The sequence below is a fragment of the Macrobrachium nipponense genome, chromosome 3 (genome assembly GCF_015104395.2).
Source record: "Macrobrachium nipponense isolate FS-2020 chromosome 3, ASM1510439v2, whole genome shotgun sequence".
NCBI lineage: Eukaryota > Metazoa > Arthropoda > Malacostraca > Decapoda > Palaemonidae > Macrobrachium > Macrobrachium nipponense.
The window spans coordinates 46,323,206-46,350,846 of record NC_087202.1 but is presented as its reverse complement, the minus strand read 5'-3'; the positions used below and the strand labels follow the sequence as shown (position 1 = coordinate 46,350,846).

Sequence of the window (27,641 nt, the reverse complement as noted above, 5' to 3'; positions counted from 1 at the left end):
TTAGGTTGTTCATACATTGCTTGGAGGATCCTGTATTGCATTTTCTCTAGTGCTTGTAATTCGTTTTCCATTAAGTCACTCCATGTCTCTATGTGGGCAAATAATGTTGGTACCACTACTGTTTCATAACCCTTTTCCCAATCTTATAGTGCCACATCTCCTACTTCCTTAACGTCTCCATATCTTCTAATTTCTCTTAGTAGGTACTCGACCTTTTTATTTCTTGTTTTAATACTTGCTTCCTTTGAGCCACTAAGTGTTTTGTTTGCTTGTTTGAAATGGTGCTTTTACGTTGGATGGAACCAGTGGTTTGAGCCATTTAGTGTGTAGCTACCATTCTCCTATCTATATATATTCTTTAAAACGCTACTAATTGGCCCATTTTTAAGTCCTGTTCTTATTTGGACATCTGATTTCTTTTCTTTCTTGTTTATTACTAGCACTGCTGACTAACTTGGCTTAGTACTAAATGTATTAAATGCAAAATTCTTAATCTGCTCTAGGCTGCAGCAGTTGCCAATTGCTATTTCTATTCATTCTTTCCTGCTGGTGGGGAACATTATGTCATCAACAAATATTAGGGACTCTATTGCTTTATTTCTTATGACTGCTACGTTCTTCCTGCTTAACTCATTCCACAAACGCAATGTTCAACTCTGGTTCTTCTTCTTCTTCTATATTTTAGTAGGAGATCTGGCTTCTTTTACTGGCGCTAATGTATCCCTGCAAAATCACACCAGAAATACAAAGATTAGTCATGCTAGCTTTTACTTATGGAAGAATATTGGGTTGTTATATCATATGTGTTAGCAGTGAAGGTATGGGATGAATCATGAGTTTTATCTAAATCACACGAGGGTCATTCCAAATTCATTCAAACAATATCCATGCTCATGCCACCATCCCCCTCCCTTTGGATACTGTTTATCATTTTTATAAAAACACTTAACTCTAATGACTACAAAATAACTTCTTATGATTTTAAATTATCCTATCTCAAATATCGTTGTTAAATGTTTTCGCCTTACGAGTATCCATGGCAGACAACAAATTATCATAAAAGTCTTGATTCTCTCTCTACATAGTAGATGTAACCCTCTATTTTGCAGGCTAGTAGCCTATACCTATGTTATACAAGGACCACAGCTAAAAAAATCAACATAAGGCTACAATACAATAGGCTAACAGTCCCTTAAGCAAGGGTGACATAGGCGCAATTGCAATAGGTTAGGCTATATACTAAGTAACACCATGAAAATAGGTAAATAGACCTACTAATGGCTTCGTGACCAACTTTTAGGACGTGGTTTTAGATTTACTTACTATCTAGCAGATGAATAGGCTACATCCTACACAGCTGTTACCATATGTCATAATAATAATGACCCATAATGACAATAGTAATAGGTTAATGATATTACTCATGTATTTACTCTAGTGCATAGGCTTATGAATAAACAATACCTATTGTGGGGTTAATTGTCCAGGCTTAATCATTCGGAGGCTACTAAACATTTTAGGACAATTAACTAAGCCTAGCCTATAGGTACATACTAACAATCTGAACCTTGACATAGGGTATTAGAAAGGTACCTCATAGGCCTAGGCTTAGATATATTCTTAGACCTGCTCTTAGCTGGAACAGATTATTTGACGTCGGTGACGGTCAAATTCTCATTTTTGTAGGTACCTAGTTAGGGTTGGGGAATGGCTGGCTCGGCTGTTTATATTGAAGTCATTTTTAATACTTGTTCTTAACTTGGTGGATGCTACCTCATAAATCTAGTCTGGTCATTCACGTGATCAAATAAACAGGTTTCACACGTTAATAGACGACTATCACCGAATCATTTAACCAACAGGCAAGTCTTCAAAAACGTGACGTTCGGTTACTTTTCTTGTTGTAGATCACGTGCTGATTTTCCATCATCCATGTGTCAACGCATGTGATTAAAAGAAGAAAATGGAATCAGTTTTCAGCAGTAAAAGAAAACCCCGCTTATGACTAATTTATCTGGTAAGCTTGCGAAAACCCAATAACAACTGATATGCTGCATTACGCTTATTTAGGGTTTTAAAAGGAATATCTTAGATACACAATCTCTGACCTCTTCGAGCAGTGTTTACGTCTCCATTCCATAGTTTTCGTTATCTGTAGTAACCATTTAACCACGTTCAGTAATTCAACTTTTTTATTATCATTATTAATCTGTTTCATTAGTGGTCAGAGCTTAAAGTCAGAAAGGCTTCTTTATGTAGAGCTTATATTTCATGATGAACATCATTCCTCGAGTACTGACAACAAACAAAAAGTAGTACTATTTAGTTAGCGCAGAGGAGCCTTCGTAGATGAATGATGAAATAAGACGACGAATAAAACTAAGGAAAGATTAGAACTGAGAGAAGAACGTTTAAGAGAGAGAGAGAGAGAGAGAGAGAGAGAGAGAGAGAGAGAGATAGAGACTTAAGAGAAGAACGTTTAAGAAGAGACGAGACGACGATGAGAGAGAGAGACGATAGAGAGAGAGAGAGAGAGAGAGAGAGAGAGAGAGAGTTATTTGTGGGGGTTGCGGCTTATCCCGCCAAAGAGCAAGGCCTTCAAAGAGCCGCACCTCCTGGAGGACAGGTCAGGACGAGAAGTCACTCAGCTACCGTTTCATTCAAATGTAGATCACAGGTCACTTCAGTCATCTCTGCAGTGATTTAGTTTTATTTTCTACGAATACAACCATAGTTTTGATTTTTTATATAATCTGAATTATTGTTTAAATAATGCCAAACAGCTACGCCGTGTTTGGTTGTTATTCAAATAGCAGAAAAAGGGAGGTATCCTTTTTCTAATTCCCTCGTGGTGAGGAAACGACAGAAATGAGTACATGTTGTAAGAGAAAGGCCAACTTTATTACTATTACTCATCGTATATCCAGTAAACATTTTGCAGGCAGTTCATATAAAAGAGACATGCAGCAGGAACTTCAAGTCTTTGCCGATGCCCCTCATTTAATCAGAGCAATTTTCTTGATTCTGGTTTTGAATTGCAAAATGGAGATATTGTTCTAAGCGATGTGTAAGTGAAATTGTCGAAAGAAGTGAAGTGACTTGAAACCCACATATCGCTCAACACAGAAACATGCAGCTTCTTCCGGAAACAACATCTAAATCTTTAGATTTTATGGACGTCAGGGACTTTTGAAGAGTATGTTCTGGGAAAATACAAGGGACTTTATAAAGCTTGCTCACTCCTGGTTTGATGTGTTCAACTCAAGGTTACTTTGTCACAGAAAAAAACTCTATGCATGGTTATGGTTATGATAAAACATACAATGGAGAAAATACAGTCAATGGAGTATTATACGACTTGGCACGCCATATTGAAAATTGTGTAGTATCCTTGCCCTTTAAAGTGATTTTTTTTTTTTTTTTTTTTTTTTTTTTTTTTTTTTTTTTTTTTGTCAGATGTCGGATGTTTTTTAGGATGAGAGTTCGTAAATTCACTAAATTATGCCGTGACAATTCTAAAAGATTTTTTTTCTCTATGGCAAAGTATTTTTCATTACTATTATGAAGCCAGATACCGTTTTCTGTTATCTATGTATATTTATGTTAGTTTATTAAATAATGTATTATAAAAAGTTTATTAAATATTGTATTATAAAAAAAACCTTTGTAAAAAAAACTATCAGGTCAAATACTAATCAACTTTTTAAATTTCTATCAAGCACATTAATTTGAGGTTTCTATCATATATTAGAAAGCCAAACATTGTCAATCAATGATTTTGTATGTGAATTCAAAAGAACACCAAACGTATACAAGATAACATCCAGAGTGAAAAGGACATTTGACACTTACAAGCCTAATCCCCAATACCTTCGACCCAGGGTACTTCAGTTGTTCCCGAGGTACTTGCCTTGATTGCTCCCACACTGTCCTCCAGGCCTATCACGGAAATACCCAGCAATTACCCCCACGACCAAAGTGACTGTACATCTCTCCCTTTTTCTATAGCTACCTTGAGTTACATATTGACCCGTTACCCCACCCAACAAAATCACCTGTTGATGACACTTATTTTGTAGATGACAACTAGAGACTCACAAGTTTAGCTTGAGAAGTTTATCATGAGCGATTTATGAAAAATTAAAACATTTATTGAAGCACATTTGCACTGGCGATAGTATTCCAATTCCTGAACACGTCGCCTCAAAAGGTGCAAGCACGTATCAGCAAAACAGGGTTAAGGGAAAATATTTTCTTGTGAAAGCACTTTCAGTCCGGGCTTGGTAATAATCAAACCCTGATCTGTGTTGTCTGACTACCCATGATCGTATCATTATTAACAAGGGGTTATTTACTGCAAAATGACTATCCTTGGCCTGGGAAAAAGCTATACTACTACTGGTGAACTTAGGAAATTGCCACTGTACACTAATTCCAGCCTACATGTACGTTAGAGTGTGACCATTGGTATATTGGATATATTTCCGGCTTTCATGGAATATTGTATAATATTTACGGTGTCAAGACGGGGGTGTATTCAAGCCATGTGCTACTGTGACACTTTCAGACACTCACTGCGCTAAAGGTGTCGACCATTCAACAATCTGCCACAGAAGTTTAAAGTTTAGAAATTTGGAGATATTTAAGAAGAATTCGAAGGTATATCTATTCACAAATAATTATATATTCGATGGGTAAGATATTTAAGAAAATTGTGACTTTAATACAAAAGGGTCTACTCCAGTTGAGTTGACCCCTCTGATGGGACTAAATTTTAAAATGGACTTTCATAAATAAACGCAATGAGTGGAGATGTTAAGCAGATATTTTGAAGTTTCCACGGGATATTACGTACAAAATAGACACCGAATAAGCACAATACAAATTTTCCAAATGTTTGCATATGACGTCACAGTTACGTCATTCGATGTCCCGGACTCAATGTAAGTTTTCTACGTTTGTTTTGGTTGGAAGTTGGAACTTGGATGACGTCTGAGTCTGAATCTGAGTCGGTAGATCAAATGAAGAGCTGTCTCTCATCAGGAAACTGGTAAATTTCGTGTATTATAGTAGATGTCCTCGATTATGCAACGTAAACAAGTCCAATGATATGTAACCCCCGATCTGGTTAACCTGATAGGCTGTAAGGCTGTACACTGAAAAGGAATCGCTTGTTGACCTCACGGTGCCCTACCAAGCTACCTAGACTCCTATTGGTAAATTGTCATCTGCCCGGAATACCTAGGTAATCCTAGTAGATAGGTAGTACCTAGCCTAATGGCTGGAGAATGACTCTGGCGGTAGTCATAGACTTAAACCATTAACGTATGACTACTAGGCTACGTGGTCATAGGTAGCCTCCTATACCTAGGTAACTACCAGATCAATACAGGAAATAATGGGTAGGGTATCCAAATTCCGGCAGGAGGCGACTAGGCTAGCCTTATTTTTGGTAATTGTTAAGTTAATCAATTTGGGAAAGATAAATTGTAATGGCTACCCGGTTTATTTAGGGCAACTGCAATTCAGGGGTGGGGTTTACTCAGTTCTCAGTGGACGTTTGTTTGCATGTGCACCCATTTCTCAGATACCTACTAGGTACTAGACTAGCTAGGTAGTTCGTAGGCTAGTCCTTAGTTTGCCATTACCATCCCACAGTTTTTTTTTAGAGGTACTGAATGACCTTTGCAGGTCCCAGCACTTTTGCTATGCCCTAGCTAAATTCCATGATCAATCAATCAATCAGTTTTTAGCCAATGAAAATTACAAATGCAACAGGTCACTCTTTTTACTTGTTTAGTAAACTTTCATCACAAAGGCATTGGTAGCCTTATGAGGCAGAAAGTTTAACTTCTTTTTTTGAGTTAGCCTAGCATGTCATCTTATTTAGAAGTGTACCTATAGGTTAGGCTAGACTATACTGTAGTGGTCCAAAGTGCAGCCGTCAGCATTTACTTACAATTTACCAAACGTTTTAGCCCAGGATTAAGGAAGAGGCTGTCTCTGTCATAAGCTTTGTTGATTACTAGGTATCATGCTCAGCTTGGACGCTTTACTTTTCAGTTTACTACCTTTTGTTCACATTTTGGTGTTACCAATTTTTCAGTCTGCCGCTAAGTACCTTCCTATTATTAAAGGACCTCAGGTTTGTATAGTTAGGAAAAATACAATTGTTCCGATACGTAATACAAACCCTCGGTCCTTTAACAATAGGAAGGTAACTAGCGGCAGCTGGGACGGTCGTAAGCTTCGAACAAGGGGAGAACGGTAGTTAACTGCTTGTCCGATCGTGCGCGCGCCCGCGCCCGAGAGGTGAAGAATCACTTTTGCTTTCGGCCGCGGGTGTGAAGGACGTGTTCGTCATCGCTCTCTGCCCGCTTCATCGTCGTATGCTTTGTTTATATTGTGTTTTTTACTAATGGTTTGGTTTGACTTGAAAATGAAACTGTAAGTACACTGTTTTCATTTTCATTACTTAATTATGAATCAACATGGAACTATCGCCGTAGAGACGGCGATTTCCGCTCTTTTCATGAATTGCAACCCGTGAATTATGTCTCGGTGCCGAGGGCGCGGCACTCGCGCCGAGTCATGTATTTGGGCGAAAGTGTGTAATTGAAAGATGTAAGTACACTTTTTCATTATATTTTTGCCCTGTGCGTTCGTTGCCGAGAGCTTGATTGCGCTCGGCAAGAGCCTCTTATTTTGTATGAATAGAATGCAATGAAAGTGGATTCGCAATGCAGTTTTCTTTTCATTTTCATTTATTAATTGCATCAAATTTAATTTTGGATCAATTTCCACTCTTACCCGGGAATTAATCCTTACGATTTATTGCTGTGAAAGTGAAAATAGCAAGTGCAGTATTGTTCATTTTCATATATATTTATGATAGCATCATATTATTATGGATCAAGTTTCCGCTCTTACCGGGAATTGATTTTTCCCTCTTTAAGTTCTATGAAGTGAATCGCAAGTGCAGTATTCTGTTTCATTTTCTATATTACTTTTCACTGCTGTGCGGGGTAGGGGAAGCGAAGGTCTGCCAGGAAGTCGTCGGAAAGCTCTCCCGCGACTCCCTTGGTATCCGATTCTTCGTCTTCTTTCCTGCCCCCCGCTCAGCTTCCTCGTATTTTGTTTTTGGGGTCTTCCTTCCGTTCGGGGTGGGGTGGGGCATGTCTCCCCCCCCACCCCCGTGCGCGAGGGAACCCCTCTTACTAATCTGTCTGTGCTACCGCAGGTGCTACATCCGTGGGAGACGACCTTGGACAGGTATGGACCACTGCGGCTGCAGGGCGTGCCTAGCATCCACGATCTGCTGCAGAGTCTAGCGAGGTCTGGGGCGGTGACCTTGGAGTGGTCTCCACTACAACCTTCACGGCCGCTTATGCTGCTTCCCCCCGCTGGTCTACACTCCCCATGCTGTGTCGGTGACGCCGTCTGCCGCTTCTAGGGCCGGTCGCCGCCGTACCGAGGAGGGGTATGCCGCCGCCTGCCTGTGTTGCCTGCCCCAGACTTCCGCTGTTCCAGCAGCTCGCCCCTGGACCGACCGCCAGTACCACGCTGGCTGCCGATGATTCTACGAGGCGATGGCTGGGCCTGCCGTACCTGTCGCTGATGTGGTTCCCGCTACTGGCTTGGCTGTCCCTTCTGTGTTTACCGCTGCCGCTGTTCCTGCCGCTCCTGAGCTGGTTGCTGTTCCTGTCGCTCCTGGTTCCTGCGCCTGTCCATGCTGGTCCTGCCCATGGTGTGTCTTCCCCAGTCCCAGGTCCTTCCGGACAGGTTGCAGTCGGGCCGTGTTGCTTCGGCAATAGGCCCGACTCTGGCCTGGATGGAGGACCTGACGACTGTCCTGCGTGAGCTGACGAAGAAGAGGAAGGTGTCATCTTCGTCTTCGTCTGTTGCTGCCTCTTCCCTTCGACTTCTAAGGCCCATAAGCCGAAGAAGAAGAAGGCTGCCTCCCCCCCCTAAGAAGTCTCCTTCGGGAACTTCTAAGGGCCCGTCCCACCGAGGTGGGACGGGGGGTCCTTCTATGGTCCTCTGCTCCTTCGGGAGCGGGGTCCGTCCCCTTCCGTAAGGAAGAGATAGGACGGGGACAGAGGAGTATCGGTTAGCTCTGGTACTTCCTCGCCTGGTGCTAGCGGCGATGCCGCTACGCCAGGTTCCGGCTCGGTCTCTCGTTCGCGGGAGATCCCGAGTGTACGCTCTCCCTCGGGAGACCGTGCAGCCAAAGTTTCGGCGCCAGAGTTCGCTCGGCGCCAAGACCACGGCACGGAGCAGAAGGCTGGCGAGAACCGCTCAGGTGACTCTCGCCAGGCCAGCGGCCGCTCTCGCAGCGACCAGCTGGTAACCGGGTTTTGTTATTCCCCCTAAGAAGACTCCTTCGGGAACTTCGAAGGGCTCGTCACATTCCGGTGTGACGGGGGGGTTCTTCTGCTGGTCCTCCTGTTCCTTCGGGAACGGGGCCCGTCTCCCCTTCTGAGAAGAAGACGGGGACCAAGGGTGTGCTGGCTACCGCTGGTACACCCTCGCCTGGTCTTGGCAGCTCTGCTGCTAAGCCAGGTACGGCCTCGGTTTCTCGTCCGCGAGAAGTTCCGAGTGTACGATCTCCTTCGGGTGACCGTGCAGCCAAAGTTAAGACGCCTGAGTTTCGCTCAGCGTCATGACCGAGGCACGGAGCAGAAGACTGTCGAGAGCCACTCAGGTGACTCTCGCCAGGCCAGCGGCCGCTCTCGCAGCGACCAGCCGGTACTCGGGTGGACGTGACGGTCTCTGACCGGCCACGGGTGGAGGCTGGGAAGAGGTCCCCCAGGTCCCCTCGACCGACGGTACCAGCCTCGGCTGGTACCAGCGGTTTGACGTGCCGCGAGGACGCTCACCGGTCTCACGGACCGAAAGCGAGCTCTGCAGGTCACCTGACCGCCGCTCCCACAGGGACCGGGCGGATACGGTGACCAGCAGCAGCTCGTCTGAGCGAACGGGACCGGGGTCGACGTGCTCAGTCGAGCCGCTCGCCACAGGTGAGCGGCACGGCCAGGCCTGCAGATCGATCCCCACCGCGGGTTGGTGATCGGCTGCAGCCCCCACGTACGCTGGTCCTGCCAGCGAGCGGGGGGGGAGCGTCAGGTCTGTCTCTCCACTACCTTCAACTTCCTCGGGCTACACCGGGAAGAGCGAGGTAGCTAGGAGTGATCGTGAGAGGTGCGCCGCTCACGATCCCGTCACGACGCCGCACGTGCCACGTATGGTCTTAGGACCAACCAGGACGTACGCGCAAGTGATTGGAGGCGACCGTCAGGGGGAGAGTGGGTAGCGTCAGTTCTGTCTCTCCGATACCTTCAACTTCCTCGGCATACGCCAGGAAGAGCGAGGTATATAGGAGTGATCATGAGAGATGCGCCGCTCACGATCCCGTCACGACGCCGCACGTGCCAGGTTGGTCTTAGGACCAACCAGGACGTACGCGCAAGTGATTGGAGGCAACCGTCAGGGATCTGTTGCTGGTCCTTCTTCTGAAGGAGGAGGGTCCTGGGAGCTGCTCTTGTTGGAGGGACTGGACGGTCCTACTCCTCAAGACGCTGTAACTTCCGAGATTCAGAGTAACTTTACCCAGGTTATTGCACTGATTCGTCAGCACAACGACCGGGGGGAAGGATCGCCGCTCCCACCAGCAGAGCCCATGTCTCTGCTCGAGTCGTTTTGGGGCCCGAGAGGGAACCCAAACCGACGGTGGTATGCCGCGATCGGAGCTTGCCGATTCTGTCTTGAACCAGAGTCTCTCGTCTCCGGACAAGAAGGCTCTCTCAGTTCTGGCCGGTCGATCAAGCTACTTCCACCTCCTCTACTGCGACAGCGGCGTTTGTTTCTACGTGTCTTCGGACACCATATTTAAATACTCCTTCGGTCCTCCTGAGAGGTTTCGACCTCGACGAGGACTGGAATGAGTCGGAGGACGGTATCGGCTCTCTCCTGTCAGGTGTCGATCAGCCCCACCCAGACGACGTTCACAGTGGCGGCAGACCCTTACCTACAGTGAGAGTTCGTAACCCTCCTCGGGAAAACGTTTTCTCCTGACGATACGTTTCCCAGACTCTGAGAGGCCATCGCCGCAAGGCGATGGCTGCTCCTACTCTTCTCCAACTGCTAGTTCCACTGGGAAGGCGAGCGAGTATCCAATTCCTCCCCCATTCCCTCTCTCCTTACGGCTACGAGGGAAAGGGGAAGGATCCTACAGAGATTTCTCTGTAGGATCCCACGTTGGGGACTGCGCTACCAGGGGGACCTTCGGGTCCTACCTGACGTAAGCCCCCGGTCGTTGAGGAGGGATCCTGCCCCATTCTCGATTTCTACGGGAATCGAGAGGACCACCAGCCGATATCGTTTGACGAATTCGGTGGGGTTTCGCAGACTGCTTAGAATTCTACGGAATTTCTAGCGCATTCAGAGTGTTAGAGTTTCTACGATCTCCAAACACTTAGGCGAGACCACGGTCCAAAGTGAGCGAGACGAGAATCCCCGATATGTTACACGATAATCGGGAACCTCGCCTATGCTCGAATTCCTGGAATTTCTAGCATTAGGAAGAAGACTGCTGCTGAAAGAAGACTATCTCACAGTAGGCGACCAACCTGGAATAGAGAAGAACAGACGGGAATATCCAGTTTGGCTTGAACTATCGTCTTAGTATTCTGTTCACCATTGAAGCTTTCCTTCGAGGAAGACTTCTCCTTCACTCTCTTTAATAGAGAACGAAGGTGGTCGATCTCCAATCCTTATTTTGTTTTCTTGAAGGAAAGAATTTAGGATGGAGATCGTTGTTCAGAATCCTACAAATATACTACGTATATTAACCTCGCGACATGATTCTGCTAAGCAGTTGAATGGTCCGAGGGGTAGGCGCATATCCTGGTTATTTTACGGATTGCGACTTAGACGAAAAGTATTCTAATTGAACTGCAACCCGGGTTGCCTGCAACCTCCCAGGAGTTTCCAGTTTCAATTTTATATACTTATGGTGTTGTCACAACAACACCATTTAAGCTTTTATATTTACCGAAATTCGTTTCGCTTAAATATAATTGCTCGAGCATATCTTTTTATGCTCGGTGGTTCTAGCCGAACGCATTCCTTCGTGGAAAGGATTACTTGGCAACTCAGGATGACGAGTCAGCGACAGCTACTGCGTATTGAATTGCCCCGAGGCATTTCAGTATCAGCTGCCGCTTTGAGATAGACGGTTGTTTATGTCTTTCTCACCTGTTTTGATTGAATAACAACCGTATCTCTGCCCAACAATCACGGACTTAAGTCTCTGATTAACGGGGATTCTCGCATACATGAATGACCATCTACTGCCTGAGAAACGCTAGTATTCATCGTCTTCGGTATTGCGAGAATTTTAAACAGAGATATCTATTCGACCTCTCATCTTTCTGTTTACCGCACGGTAACAGAATTCTGTAATAGTCTCTTGCTGCATCGTATCCCGATAATGCGAATGATTTTTGCGGAATCTGAGTTTGTCCTCAAAATATCTTGTATTCGGAGGTGTACAATTGTTCATTGTTCACCCCGGATTAGCAGATGTATTGAAAGACATCGCCTACTCCCACACCTGCCAGCTCTACTTCCAAACGTTCAGCCCATGAGAAGCAGTTCTTCAAGCGGCACTCCCCTGTGTTTCATTACTGAATAAGCCCGCTTTCATTGCACAACGAACAGCAATGAAATGGCGGTTAGCGTTTTCAGTCATTTGTAAGCACAGGTTTAGAATCTTGAGATTCCTTCTCTCGATTCAGCTGGAAGACGTAGGTTGCATTCATTGCCTACCTTCGTCTTCAACGTCACATAGTGTTGTTTCTCCTTAAGCTGAGATTCAACGTCTATGAGATTTTCTTGCCATCAGGGACCTCGGTCTTTTGAAGGCAATTGACTTTCGCCTTTTGAGCTTATGCATTAAGAGAATCATCGCCGCGCCGTCCGGCATCGGTGACTAACAAATATTTTATTTGTTTGGTCTCTCAGCATAACTCTTTAAAGGGCGAAGGTCACGTGACTTACCCGGATGCTTGGACAACTTGCCTCTACTGATTCCGAACCAGTCAGTCGGCAGCTGTCAGTGCGCCCGAGTCAGTTACGAACTATGCTGTGGACTTAGTTCGGTTGTTCCAGAGCAATCATTACTTCGTCTTAATAGCTTGTCAGTATGAGTACTGTACATAACCAAAGTCGAGAAGAGGGATAGGTCATACGACTATTCCCTTCTTTTCGTCTTAGGTAACTGCATGACTTCTCTTGAGAAGTCAAGCACAAAGGGATGGGGATTTGTGACGCTCGATTTCGTACCGATCTTCGTAGCGAAGACTCAGAACCCTTCGGTAACTGACGATTGGTTCGAGTCCTTCACAATACCCTCCCTAATGGACGTCACCGCCTCCGATACGAAGGCTATGCTGCTTTGTCCTGTGAAGGTGCGACCGGAGCTGTCTGAAGAAACTCGACACCCAGGATGAGTGTGGACGCCTCTTCATCATTCTCTCGCGTTCCGCAAGAACTTCTCCGTGGCGCAGGTAATGAAGGTAGGCGCCTGGTCCAACCGGACCGCATGCCCACCTCCTGGTTCTACCTTCAGGATATTGCCCACAGTTCCTTGGATCTTTTTCCTTAGGAACCGTGGTGGTTGCTCAACACGTGTGTAGTTAACCCAGACCCTCGCAGGCTGAACAGCATCGAGTCCTGGTGTGACCGTAAGAATGGATGAGGAATGAGAGTGTGACTGGCTCCTCTTCCCATCTTTTTCTTCCCCTCTACCTTTGGGTAGAGGACACGGTCGTCACCCTGCTGGGTAAGGACGAGATGCAGGTGAGCTACTCAATAGAGCACCATCCTATCCCTTTCAGTAGGGATAGGAGTAAATATCCACCACTTCCTCCAACAAGGGGGAGGAAGTGGATGCCAAATTGAGACAAACCCATCATTTTATGATTGTCTCTTGCAAACAGGAACAAGTTCTTGCTTGCTGGTACGAAGAGATACGCTTGCCTTCTCTCTTAGTACTTGGCCCAGAGGTCTGACCATTGATCCTGCGGTGCACACCCCGATCAATCGGACAGAGGTTTGGATCCCTCCCTTGCTCTTACGACCAGGGAGGCACTCCAGGGTTGGACGAACACCAGTCTGTTCACCAAAAAGACTCAGATTCCTCCCACAAGAAGTGAGTCTTCCTATTGTTAAAGGACCGAGGGTTTGTATTACGTATCGGAACAAATGACAATTTGTCGAAAATTGCATTTTTCCTAACTATACAAACCTGAGGTCCTTTACATATAGTCCCACCTCATGCCACCCCTCACTCTGCAACTTTTTGCATGGGCCTAAAGCAAAAGTGATTCTTCACCTCTCGGGCGCGCGGGCGCGCGCACGCTCGGACAAGCAGTTAACTACCGTTCTCTCCCTTGTTCGAAGCTTACGACCGTCCCAGCTGCCGCTAGTTACCTTCCTATTATTAAAGGACCTCAGGTTTGTATAGTTAGGAAAAATACAATTTTTGACAAATTGTTATGTTTGTCACAAAAGCATATTATTTCAAAGAAATTTTTATCAAATTTGCCTGTTTTTCACCATAACCAAAAGCTCCTAATTTTAGCTGAAAATCGGTTCGAGGCCAGATTGATGTAATTAAGGAAAAACGAATGGGAACACATTACACAGTGCCGTTAATGCACCTCATTGTTTGCACTGTAGGCATTACTTAAGGTTCTTTGCAGTGTGCCTTCGGCCCCTAGCTGCTACCCCTTTCTTTCCTTTTACTGATATTCCTCTCAAATTCTCTTTCTTCATCTTACTTTCCACCTTCAATTAACAGTTGAGATGCATAATGCAATTGAGAGGTTTTCCTCCTGTTACATCTTTCAAACCTATTACGTACTGTCAATTTCTATTTCAGCACTGAATGACTTTATAGGTCCCAGTGCTTGGCCTTTGGCCTAAATTCTATATTCAACTCAACTCAACTAAATTCAACGAAACAAGTATTTAAATAATGATAATATAAAAAAAAGTCAAACACACACATATATATATATATATAATGGAACCTCAACCTACGAACGAAGTAACGTGCGAGTTTTCCGAGATACGAGCAGTCACTCGGACGATTTTTTGCTTCAGCATGCGAGCAGAATTTTAAGATACGAGTTCGAGGCGCGCGCAGCTCTAGGTGTATATTTTCGAGGCGCGCGCAGCCCAGAGGGTATGAGTCACAGCATCCCATCTCCGAGCCTTTCTCTCTCTCTCTCTCTCGCTGTCTACACGTGGTAGAGTAAACACCGAGATTCGTTGCGCGCACAGTTTTTTGTATTTGTTTGTGATATTCTGTGAAATCGCAACTTCTAACTTAGTTGTAACCATGGCACCAAAGAAAGCAAGTGGTAGTGCGAGTACCGAGAAGAGGAGGATGATGTCCCTCGAAATAAAGCTTGAAATCGTCGAGAAGCATGAGCAAGGCATGCGAGTAAAGGAACTGGCCAAGCACTACGACCGTACAACGTCAACGATCTGCACCATCTTAAAGCAGAAGGAGTCCCTAAAGAAAATTAAGCCAGCCAAAGGTGTCAAGATTATTTCAAAGCGCCATACAGATGTGCATGAGAAGATGGAGAATCTGCTGTTGGTGTGGCTGACGGAAAAACAACTTGCCGGAGATAGCGTCACCGAGGGAATAATCTGCGAGAAGGCGCACAGTATTTTTTCAGATTTACAACTGCAAACCCCAGGCACTTCAATGGAGGAGGAATCCTTTAAAGCCAGTCGGGGCTGGTTTGATAATTTCAAGAAAAGGACTGGGATTCACTCCGTTGTAAGGTATGGTAAAGCAGCAAGTGCTGATGTAAAGGCAGCAGAGGAGTTCGTGAAAACTTTCGCAGAATTCGTCGAGGCAGAAGGATACATCCCCCACCAAATCTTCAACTGTGACAAGACAGGGCTGTTCTGGAAGAAGATGCCGAGGAGAACATACATCACCGAAGAGGAGAAGATGATGCCAGGACACAAACCTATGAAGGATAAGTTGACCCTCGCCCTCTGTGCCAATGCGAGTGGCGACTGCAAAATAAAGCCGCTACTCGTATACCATTTGGAGAACCCCAGAGCCTTTAAAGCACACAAGGTAATAAAGGAGAAACTCCATGTTATGTGGAGGGCAAACCCTAAGGCGTGGGTCACCAGGTAGTCCTTTATCGACTGGGTAAACCTTGTTTTTGGTCCTTTGGTGAAGAAATATTTGAAGGACAACAACCTGCCCCTGCGAGCCCTTCTCGTCCTCGACAATGCTCCTGCACATCCACCACAGATCGAGGAAGAAATACTCGATGAGTATAATTTTGTGAAGGTTCTCTACCTTCCTCCAAACACCACCCCTATCCTCCAGCCAATGGACCAACAGGTAATATCAAATTTCAAGAAACTCTACACCAAGCACCTGTTTCGCCGTTGCTTTGAGGTGACGGAGAACACAAACCTCACCCTTCGAGAGTTTTGGAAGGAGCATTTTAACATAGCAATAGGCCTCAAAATCATCGATATTGCCTGACAGGGGGTTACGAAAAGGACCTTGACCTCTGCTTGGAAGAAGCTGTGGCCTGAAAATGTGGCTGAAAGAGATTTTGAAGGGTTTGAGATTGAGGAAGAAGAGGAGCCAGTGGAGGAAGAGATCGTGTCCATTGGCAAGACTATAGGTCTGGAGGTGGATGAAAGAGACATTGAGGAACTCGTTGAGCAGCACTCCAAGGAACTTACGACTGATGAGTTACAAGAGCAACGGCACACAGAATCATTAACTGAAGCTACTCTGGAGGAAGAGGAGACAGAGCCGGAGATAATCAGTACAAAAGACCTCAAGGATATTTTGGTAATGTGGGAGGGGGTGGCAGGTTCTGTTGAAAAGAACCATCCTGAAAAAATTGCAATGAGTTGTGCGACAGAGCTTTTCAACGACGCGTGCCTACGTCGTTTCAGAAACATTCTCAAAGGGAGAATGAAACAGACTTCCTTAGACATGTTTCTTAAGAAAAGGCCTTCAGCTCGAAGTGAGCAAAGTGTGGCAAAAAGGCCAAGAACTAGTGAAAGTGAAGAGTGAGGAGAATTAAGCTAAAAGAAAACATTTAAAAAAAAAATAAAATAAAAAAATAAGAAAAAAATGTTAAGTAGCATTTAAGTTTTAAGATATGTAAAGCAATTGTTAAGTAGCATTTAAGTTTAGTTACAACGTAGTGTACATTGACGTACGAATGTACATAGTGATAGCAAAACAGTCATCCGTCCACCTCTGCCTGTCTCCTCTACCCGCCACCTCCGCCGTCTCCGTTAGCTCAAGTCGTCTCATCTCCAAGGTAAGTAAATTGTATACAACCTTATTATATCTTCATATTTTCTTTCTATTTTGTTTTTATATAATATTTGTTATGTAAAAAAAGCTTTTTTCCTATGAAATAACAAGAAAAATGAAAAATATGAGGTGCCATTTTAAGGGTTGGAACGGATTACGGCTGTTTCCATTATTTCTTATGGAGAAAATTGATTTAATGAGCGAGCATATTAGGTTACGAGCTCGACCACGGAACAAATTAAACTCGTAAGTTGAGGTTCCACTGTATATATAATTTATTATATATATATATATATATATATATATTATTATGATCTATATATATATATGATATAAGATTATTATTACGATTATATATATTATATATTATCAATAACTATATCAACAGGTGGAAGGAGGTAAAGGCATGTCTCAGCGTAGTACATAATTTATTGCCGACGTTTCACATCACTTCGATGCATTTTCAAGGCTGGGGAATGATAAAAAAATATAAAACATACAAGACTCGTCACTGATAAAACACCGTATAATATTTAAAATTAAAATTGAACACTAAAACATTTAAAATGTAAAAATTATTGTACAACAACACTAGGTTGGAGAGACAACCCACTCTGTCCTTCAGTCACCTTCTATTTTTTACTCTGGTAGGTTGTCTCTCCAACCTAGTGTTGTTGTACAATAATTTTTACATTTTAAATGTTTAGTGTTCAATTTTAAATTTTAAATATTATACGGTGTTTTATCAGTGACGAGTCTTGTATGTTTATATTTTTTTATCATTCCCAGCCTTGAAAATGCATCGAAGTGATGTGAAACGTCGGCCAATAAAATATGTACTACGCTGAGACATGCCTTTACCTCTCCACCTTGTGATATCTGTAGGGCTTGAGCCTCCTTACTAGTCTTCTATATATATACATATACATCTATACATACATACTATACATGACAATACATACATCCAACATACTACATACATCCCGTAGAAACCCCGGATTCGCAGACTCACACAATCGCGGATTTCTCTCGGGAATGTTTTCCCCGCATTATTCGCTAAAATTTGCACATTCGTGGTATATTCCTATGAGAAATATCCACAAAATTTTTTTTTTTTTTTTTTTTTTTTTTTTTCTTTTTTTTTTTTTTTTTTTTTTTTTTTAATCAATTTTATCACAAAAATGCACTTTTTGTGATAAAACAATTTAAAAACCAAGTATAAAAATGTTTAGTGGCTTTGTCTTGAGTTTAACCAACAAATTAGGCTGTTTTTAGCGTTTTTATAGGGGTTCCAAACATTCGCTGGTTCTAACTATTCACAGGTGGACCACTGTGTGTGTGTGTATATATATATAAATATATATATATATATATATATCTATATATATATATATATATATATATATATATAAATATATATACATACATATGTATATGTAAACTTTTTTAGATTATCTTTATTAACCCTTAAACGCCGGAGCAGTAAATAAAAAATGACTCCCGTATGCCGGAGGGGTTTGGAAGTGAGCGCGTAAGCGGAAAAAATATTTTTTTCAAAAAATCACAGCGCGCTTAGTTTTCAAGATTAAGAGTTCATTTTTGGCTCCTTTTTTTGTCATTGCTTGAAGTTTAGTATGCAACCATCAGAAATGAAAAAGTTATCATTATCATATATAAATAATGCGATATATGATAGCGCAAAAAAACGAAATTTCATATATAAGTTGTATTCAAATCGCGCTGTGCGCAAAACGGTTGAAGGTAACAAGTTACTTTTTTTTTCGTTGTAATGTGCACTAAATTGCGATCATTTTGATATATAACACATTGTAAAACGATAAAAGCAACACAGAGAAAATATTATCACAAAATAATGCATGAATTCGTAACGCGCTTACGTAAACACATATTTTTTCAAAAATTCACCATAAATCTAAATATTGTCCTAGAGACTTCCAATATGTTCAGAATGAAGACAAATGATTGAATATTACTATACTGTAAGAATATTAGCTTACAAATGCAGTTTTCGGCCATATCTGACGAGCTAAAGTTGACCGAATGTCGAATTTTTTATATATATATTTTTTTTATATGCAATTATTTCGGAAATAAGAAAAGCTACAACTTTCAAATATTTTTCGTTTTATTCTACATGAAATTGCGCACATTTTCATATATAAAACTCTATGAAATGCCTAATATGAAAACGGAGCAAATATTCCGAGAATGGGACTTACGCATTTCGGAGATTTGTGGCGGAGAATCCGCGCGCGGAGGGAAGGAAAGTTTTTTTAAAAAATTCACCATAAATTTAAATATTGTGCTAGAGACTTCGAATTTGTTTCACGATGAAGATAAATGACTGAATATTACTAGACTGTAAGAGTTTTATCTTACAATTGCGTTTTTCGACCATTTCGGTAGAGTCAAATTTGACCGAACGTGGTTTTTTTTCTATTTATCGTGATTTATATGCAAATATTTCGAAAATGAGAATAGCTACAACCTTCAACTATTTATTGTTGTATTATACATGAAATTGCGCACATTTTCATATATAAAACGTTATGTAACGGCTAATTTAAAATGGTGCAAACATTACCACAATCGCACGTATGATTTTTTCGGAAGAGTTACCGCGCGGACGTAAAGAAAATGTTATTTTTTTCATAAATTCACCATAAATCGAAATATTGTGCTAGAGACTTCCAATTTGTTGCAAAATGAAGGTAAATGCTTGAATATTACTAGAATATAGGCGTTTTAGCTTACAATTGCGTTTTTCGACCATTTCGGTAGAGTCAAAATTGACCGAAGGTTGAAAATTTGTCACTTATCATTTTTTATATGAAAATATTTCAAAATTGATAAAAGCTACAACCATGGGTTGTTTTAGTTGTATTGTGCATGAAATTGCGCACATTTTCATATATAAAACTTTATGTAACGGCTAATTTAAAATGGTGCAAACATTACCACAATCGCATGTATGATTATTTTCGGAAGAGTTACCGCGCGGACGTAAGGAAAAAGTTTTTTCATAAATTCACCATAAATCGAAATATTGTGCTAGACACTTCCAATTAGTTGCAAAATTAAGATAAATGATTGAATATTACTAAAATATAAGAGTTTTAGCTTTACAATTGCGTTTTGCGACCATTTCGGTAGAGTCAAGTTGACCGAAGGTTGAAATTTTGGCACTTATCGTTATTTATATGAAATATCTTAAAACTGATAAAAGCTACAATCATGAGTATTTTTTTGTTGTATTCTACATACAAATGCGCACATTTTCATATATAATACTCTATGTAACGGCTAATTTAAAATGGTACAAAAATTATGTCAAAGTGACGAAATAATTTCAGAGATGTGTCACAGATACTTTTTAGTGCGGCAAGAAAGAAATTCGCGCTTGCGCGCCTGCGTAACGATTGTTAAACAAAACAACACCTTGATCCGTGAACTCCCAGCATCCCCCAAGGCGCGTGATTCCAGAGTTTTCGGCTGGTAGGCCTAAAAGTATTTTTCCGCGAATTTTTAAAAAAACTTTTGTATGTCGACGTAAAAGATACGTCCAGTCGGCACCCGAGAGACAAAAAATTGTCGACGTAAAATACCGTCCAGTTCGGCTGTTTAACGGGTTAAAATTAACTTGTTTGGTTGAATTTAGTTGATTTGAGTTGAATATAGAATTTAGGCCAGAGGCCAAACACTGGGACCTATGAAGCCATTCAGCGCTGAAATAGAAATTGACAACCTTACAGTTGCAATATGATCATATATATATATATATATATATATATATATATATATATATATATATACATATACATATACATATACATATATATATACATATATATATATATATATATATATATATATATATATATATATATATATATATATATATATATATATATATATATATATATATATATATATATATATATATATATATATATATATATATATATATGTATATGGATATGTATGTGTATATATATATATATATATATATATGTATATATATATATATATATATATGTATATTATATATATGTATATATTTATATATATATATTAATATATATATATATATATATTATATTTATATATATATATATATATATATATATATATATAATCTATATATATATATATATATATATATATATATATATATATATATATATATATATATATATATATATAATATAAATATATATATAAATATATAAATATATATATATATATATATATATAATATATATATATATATAAATATATATATATATATATAAATATATATATATATATATATATATATATATATATATAATATATATATATATATAGATCTATATATATATATATGTCGTCGTCTGTCATTCAATCACTGCTGGTCAGATGGACATGAAACTTGGGAGGGTTATGGTGGGGACCCCTAAAATGGTTTGTAATGGGGTTTCATCCAACCTACCCCCCCCTCCTTTGTAGGGGGTGAGAAGGGATTCCCTGAAACGGAGCTGTTTCTGGCTGTGATACGAGGCTGGTTATTCCCGTAGACTTAGTTACTTTACGAATTTTCATACATAATTTCTGTACAACTTCCCCGGAGAAAGTCGCGAATATTTCAGCTCGGACGCAATAGAAGATGAAATTTATCATTAATATCTGCAAGATTTTTTGAATAACTTAAATCCATCGGGACTGCCAGTGCACAAAATAACATTGAAGAATGCCCGGTAATGTTGCTTCGGAATTTCGATCCTGCCAATGGACATTGCAATGGAACGAGGTACACTGTTATGGAGCTAAACTCCCACGTCATCGAAGCAGTGATAGCAACGGTCCCTCACACAGGCAAACGTCTGTTCATTCCCCGGATTCCTCTGATGCCTTCGGACAACCAGTTACGGCGCAGGCAGTTTCCCATCAACCTGGCCTTCTCATTTACTGCAAACAAGTCGCAGGGCCAGACTTTGGATCGTGTTGGTGTGTTTCTGCCATCACCCATGTTCATGCATGGCCAACTGTATGTGGCGATGAGCAGAGCAACTGACTCTGCCAACTTGAAATTAAGTTGTGGACAAACTGAAAATATTGTGTACAAAGAGGTTCTGTAGTAGGTATGTATAAAAATTGTCCTTATTTTAATATTGCTGAACAAGTAGTACATATAAATTTTTCACTTCTGCACCCGTATTTTATCACCCATCGTAGATGGATAAGTTTGCTAGTATATATAAAGGTAGTATATCTCAGTACTGTAGTCGTCCATTTGCAATGGAAAGTAAACAAAAGTTGTTTAGTTTTAAAAGTAATATTCATAGAAACATAATTTACATTTGCAAGTGTAATGTAAAATAAATCAGTGACTTTTATGGGATGTTTATTGAGTCTAGGAAATTTTTTAAGGCCATTAATTTGAGTTAAATCATTTTCAACATAAGGCTTGTGGTTAAGACCCAGTTACTGATGTTATGCAAGGTGTACTTGTAGTCCTTGACAGAGTATCTTATGTTAAGGAAAATCTAAACAGGTTAATATCTTGGACAGTGTTATTAATTATCTTTATACTGTATATGAAAATTCAGACTGGTACGAACTGTAGTTTAGGACATACACAGATTGAATTTGTGTCTTTCCTGGACTTGATCTTCTACAGATTTCTGCATGTCTCCAGGACCTCTTCTCCTAGTTATTAGTCAAGTGGGTACAAGTCTTCCAACTCCTCTGGTGCCCACAAACCCAAAATGTTACTATTGCATATTATTCTCCCAGGGGTTGTGCAGAGACATCTAAGCCATTACGATCACCCTTGTCTTCATTATTTAACATACATATATTATGTACCTCCATAATTTCCATTAATGTATCTTATTGAACTTCTTCTGCCATCTGACATAATGTTCTTTGTGAAAAACTGTACTTTCTGACAAACCAAACCTTTTTGATGTAGGTTTGTTGTCATAAGATTCAAGTACAGCATATTTAAGAATACAAATCATACTAGACTTATATATAACCTCATTTTTGTGGGGCTTCAGTCTGTTTGATTCCCAAATCGTATTCATCCTGTCCATTGTTTGATTTGCCTTCTTTAATCTTTCACAAAATTTGAACACAGGAGAATTTACTGGATGTCAGTATTCCTAAATATTTTTGCGAGATTCATGTCTTTGATGCTTCCTCAAATTAATGATATTTTATCCCTTAGTACATGCTTTGCCCTCATTACTTCTGTTTCTTTTTTAATTAATTTTTTTTTCTCTTCTGTGTGCAAACTTTATGCATAAATCATATGGTGTTTTGCTAATTAAAACAGTATCATTTGCCTATTCTAAGCCTGTCAAGTTTCTACTGCTGTTCCATTTTGAAGCTTCTGCTACATTTCTGACTACATTTTCCGCTATAAAATTTATGAATAGGGCAAACAACAAATGTAGAATAAATTTTTTTTCAGCACTCATCTATTTACTGTGGATTTGTTCAAGGATAAATTTAGGTAGCTTTACATATTTAATGGGAATGCCACTGACAAAATAAAACAAGAAGATTATCCTATTGTTAAGACCTCGGATTTGTTAGCTATGAAAAATACAAATTGATACAAAATTTGTCATATTTGACCTATTCATTTCCTGCCTTATCTAATGCTGGTTTGTTTTCCTCAAAGCTACTAACCTGTTTCTTTTTTCACTGTATTGAAAATAAGCATACTGAATAAAGTATTTTCATTACAACCAACCAAGACAATACCTTGGTAGTTACTGCATTCAGTCCATTGCTCATTCTTGTGAACTGTAGCTATAATTTCAAATTCCCAGTCATCAAGGCTTTATTTCCTCATTCTATATTCTACAAAAGTTTATTTAGTATATTGTACGAGGTGTCATTTCAGGGTAATTTAAAATCATCCCTGCTGTGATTCCATCATAGCCTGGTATTTTCAAAGTTTCTATATTGTTAATTCATTCCAAACATTAAGGTCTTTATCAGCTTCCAGTATACCTGTCAAATTATTCATCCCCTTATGTTTTTTATTTGTGATCTCACCAAAATGCTATGCCAATTATGTGTATTGTCTTTCTTCCTTATGTAATGTTATAATTAAGCCTTTTGTTTTCACCATTGGATAATACGTTAATAATTTTGTGGGCTACCTAACACCAGTGGCACTCCCTAAATACATGGCTGTGTCAGTATCATCAGCCTATTGGTCCAGATAGTCTGTCTTATCTTTTCATATCTTCCCTGCTAGTATTTGTATACAGTATGTCTACCAGTTGCTTTCATCTGTTGTATACTATTGTACCCCAGGTTCTATCTTGTTAATTTTTATCACTAAAGTATTTCTTTTTTAGCAGTATAGTTCTTAATGTTGAAACAGTGCTCCACTTCAACATTCAACAGCAAAAACCTTTTAATGTTCATCTCCAAGAAGCATAATGGTATCAGGTGTAGATACTCTTAAATTTTTTTCTTGGTTTCTTTTAATTTCAGTGTGGCAATGACAAGTTTGTGAACACTGCTGATAATTGCTCCTCCAAAGCCCTTAAAATATTTTAATGTAAATACTGCTAGCAATAAAGAATGTTAGTCATCATATGACAATACCTCAGCATAAGTAAAATATGCTTGTGCCTATGGTACTTAGTAATTTTTTACACTTTGTGCTAAATGTTTCTTTAACCACACATTTCTTATCACCCTATGAATATTTTACTTTACATCTTTTAATTCAGTTAGATTGTAGTCTATTAGTATAATAATGAACATTTTTATTTCAGATATTGAATCTTGTGACGTGTACATACTCTAAAAGATGAAATACTATGAAGAATCTGATGTAGCTGAAGATAAACGACCTTGTGCTCAACTGAGGCAGGATTTAAAAGCATGTCTATTAGCAACGGATTGTGTTAGACTGGTGAGAATTATAGGAATTTCTTTTTGGGTGCAAGGATTAAAACAGAATGGCAGTGGATAGGATTTTTTAAAATTTTTTAGTGTTTTTTTTTTTTTACTTCATGGATTTTCAAACAGGTAAAGCTGTGGGTACCTTTTTGCCTGGCAACAAAGAAGATATTCTTGGTTTATGAAAATGCTTACATAAAGCTTTAAAAAAATAAAAAAAATAAAATCTTTCCTTCTTGATTTTATCTGGCACCAATTTTCTTCTATTTGTGTATGGCAAGCCTTAGAACTCCTCTTTATATATCAATTAACAGGACTCATGGTTATTCATAAAGGTGACAATTAGAGTAAGGTAAAATCAAAGTGCCTTTTTTTCTTAGCATTATGTTAGAATTTTTTTTATATGTACAAAACGAGTATTTTTGTCATCTAGCAAAACAGTAACCAACACTTTACCCGTTTTAAAATCCATGGTAAAAAACATAAAAATGTCGTAAAAAAAATCTAACCAACACCATCCTACAGTTTCTTTTATTGTGTTTGCACTTTTGTTGGGAAATACCTTAACATAAAACTGTTCCTATATGATATACAAACCCTCAGTCCTTTGCATTAGGAATTACTTTCAGCGTAGGCTGGAATATGGCCGTTAAATTCTTGAACCAGGTGGTTAGGCAGTAACTACCGTCTGTGACTTTTTCTATGATCAGAATCGTGAAAGTTTGCTTTTCTCGATCCAACTGTGAAGTCGTAGGTCCACATTCACCTTTGTCATTCACTAAGTAGTATTGTTTCTCCTTGGTTGAGATTCAGCTACTGACAAGAAACTTCTGTCTTGCCATCACATGGATCTCGGTCTCATCTAATGTGCACATGCCTCGCGAGAATCATCATCTTGTCTCTCAACATCGTTGGCAAACAAGATCGATGATATTAATAAACATTACCTTAATATAATTTATCTAGCCCTAAATCCCCAAAAACCACACCAAAATTTACCACATTGGCAACCCTGTTACCTCCTATTCTGTCCGCCTGTTGGCAACACTGTCGTTGACAGATACGAAAACCTTCCCTCAAATCAGTTGTTAACGAGCGCCCGTGTTGTTTACATCACGGCCGCTCTTTATAAATTTCCTTAAACATTTTTGTGCCTTTAAAGCTTTCATTATTTGTTAAATGAAACTTTATATGAATTACCACTCATGCATTACATCACGAAATAGTGAATTAACTTTGATTTCTGTTGTGGTTCTTATCTTAAATTACGAACTTTTGCGCGACCCGGAACTACTGACCTGTCCAATTCTACAATGGATTACCAAGAAATTACGATGCTTCCTTCTGCCAGCAACATCAGGAACTGCCCGGTTTGTGGGACAAGGATGAGTAGCAGGGAGTATGAACCCCATGACATTTGTAGTTCTTGTCGTGGACAGGTTTGTGACTTGACTTCTCGTTGTGACGTATGTAAGCCCTGGTCTGACGAGGATATGACTGCTTATATGAAACGCCAAACAATCTTGCAGCGTAAAAGATCGGTTAAGGAGAAAAAGAAATCGATTGCTAAAACTGTATCTAACGAATTCTTTGACTTGGGCGCTCATGATTCTGGCTCTTCGGTTTCGGTGTCGTACGACTCCGATTCCGAATTAATTGATGCTTTGCCCCCTGTACAACCGGTAATTAGTGAAGTTAGTTCTGATGTAGATTCGAAGATTTTGGCAATGGAAACTACCTGGAAACAGAATTTTAAGAAATTACAGCTTAGTCTAGATAGAGATATTTCTGCTAAGTTTAACAATCTGTCAGAGAATTTTCAAGAAGCCTTTACTAGAATGTCTAACACACTTTTAGATTCATTTTCAGCTCCTCGTCAGGTACCTGTCGACAGCACCATGGGTAACGGTGCGACAGATACCCCGGCTTGTGAACCCCGTCGTGGCGAAGGCCTAGGGGGGATCCGGTCCGGGCAGGTGCCTAACGAATCTTTACCCAACGTGTCCCCTGTTAGTCCCGTAACAGTGCCAAAGGGCGCTTATTTAGGAGAAGGGGGGAGGGATATTAGTGTCAGACCTAAGATAGCTAGTCGTCAGGATTTTACTTCAGAGGAAGTTTCTAAGTTAGGATCTGACGATGATGATGATGATGACGCGGATTCGTGTGATATTGATGTTTCCTCGAATGGATGTCATGATGTAGAATTCAAGAAACTTTTTTATTTAATTTTGAGTTTTCTTCCTCAGGCGAGGCCTAAAGAGCAGAAGCAGCCTCCGCCTCGTTGTATTACAGAAGGGATTTTCTTGACGGTCCTTCCCGGTCACGGGAATTTTTACGTTTTCCCTTTGCCCAGAGGTTCGCGAGAGTGAGGACGGACGTTGCCGCTAAACTTTCGAAGGTGATCGGGGAAGGGAAGAGGAAGCTCTCTTCTCTTCTACGACACCGGAGAGGAGTTTACTAGGTGGCGGATGATTCTTCATTCTCTCGACCCCCCAAGCCAAATCCTGATTTTGTCCGACTTTCAAGTCAACCCTTGCCTTCTAAGGCTTCGGTCTCTGTCTCAATTGAAGATTTTATTGCTATGGAGGCTGTTATGAGCTCCTTACAAGAAGCTCAATCCTTCAATATGTGGGTCCTCGGAGGGCTTTTAATGTATATCAAGGACTCCGGGTTTGTTCCTCCTGATGCTCCTCTTTTTGAGAAATTCTGCTCATCCATTTCAATCGCTTCTGTACATCAGAACGAGCTTGCTGCTTCAATGCAGGCCTTTCTTGTTTCTCTAAGGCGTAACCTGTATTTGTTGCAGTTACCCTCCTCTGTATCGGAGATTCAGAGAACCCGTCTGTTGTCCTCTTCTCCTTTTGGCGATTTCCTTTTCGATATTTCTGTGCTTTCTGAGGTTTTGAAGGAACATCAAGGTGATGCCTCTTCCCAAGCTCACTGGGCCTTATCAAGAGCTTTTTCCTCTGGTCTTCCTCCCATTCCTTCAAGGAGTAAGCGTAAGTTTAGGACCAGATCTGTACCTTCTGCTCCAGCCCAACAACCTCCTTCTTGGCTGGCTCATCAGAGTACATCTCAGGTTGCTGGTGCCTCTTCTTCATCTGCTGGTGCTCACCCTTTGAAACGCGGGAGAGGTTCTTGGCGTGGCTCCAAGGGCAGAGAAAGAGCTCAACCTCCAGGAGGACCTTCTTCTTCTTCTTCTTCTTCCTTGTCTCTGCGTAAGAATTTTCGGAAGTAGGAGTCATCACCTCGCCTGGAGACCGCAGTAGGAGCTTGTCTCTCCCGCCATTGGTCAGCTTGGCAGGGGAGAGCGGTGGATGCTTGG

At 40.7% G+C, this 27,641-nt stretch overlaps 2 protein-coding genes across 5 annotated transcripts in view; both read left to right on the top strand.

Annotated features, from left to right (window-relative positions):
• Positions 1-4,542: 4,542 nt before the first annotated feature.
• The window catches only part of LOC135221734 (cytochrome c oxidase assembly factor 5-like), a 90,939-nt gene continuing 67,840 nt past the window's right edge, over positions 4,543-27,641 (top strand). Inside the window, exons 1-2 of one of the 4 annotated variants that reach the window (XM_064259535.1) lie at positions 4,543-4,659; positions 24,190-24,329. In XM_064259535.1, the coding sequence (XP_064115605.1) occupies positions 24,225-24,329 (105 nt within the window). In that variant the 5' untranslated portion in view covers positions 4,543-4,659; positions 24,190-24,224. Of the gene's footprint in view, positions 4,660-4,807; positions 5,051-5,112; positions 5,246-24,189; positions 24,330-27,641 lie in introns of those variants that run through there. The other 3 variants (XM_064259533.1, XM_064259532.1, XM_064259534.1) reach the window with 3 other exon arrangements.
• LOC135222380 (tigger transposable element-derived protein 1-like) lies at positions 14,408-16,135 on the top strand. The gene is made up of 3 exons (XM_064260468.1): positions 14,408-15,166; positions 15,287-15,442; positions 15,593-16,135. Exons 1-3 carry the CDS (start codon positions 14,408-14,410, stop codon positions 16,133-16,135), a joined length of 1,458 nt encoding a protein of 485 aa, XP_064116538.1.

Excerpts from the sequence above, each read along its gene's own strand:
- LOC135222380 (XM_064260468.1), top strand. The coding sequence starts at position 14,408 with ATGGCACCAAAGAAAGCAAGTGGTAGTGCGAGTACCGAGAAGAGGAGG. Across the intron at positions 15,167-15,286 it reads GAGCCTTTAAAGCACACAAG|GACAACAACCTGCCCCTGCG; the intron begins GTAATAAAGGAG and ends AAATATTTGAAG. Across the intron at positions 15,443-15,592 it reads TCCAGCCAATGGACCAACAG|GGGGTTACGAAAAGGACCTT; the intron begins GTAATATCAAAT and ends ATTGCCTGACAG.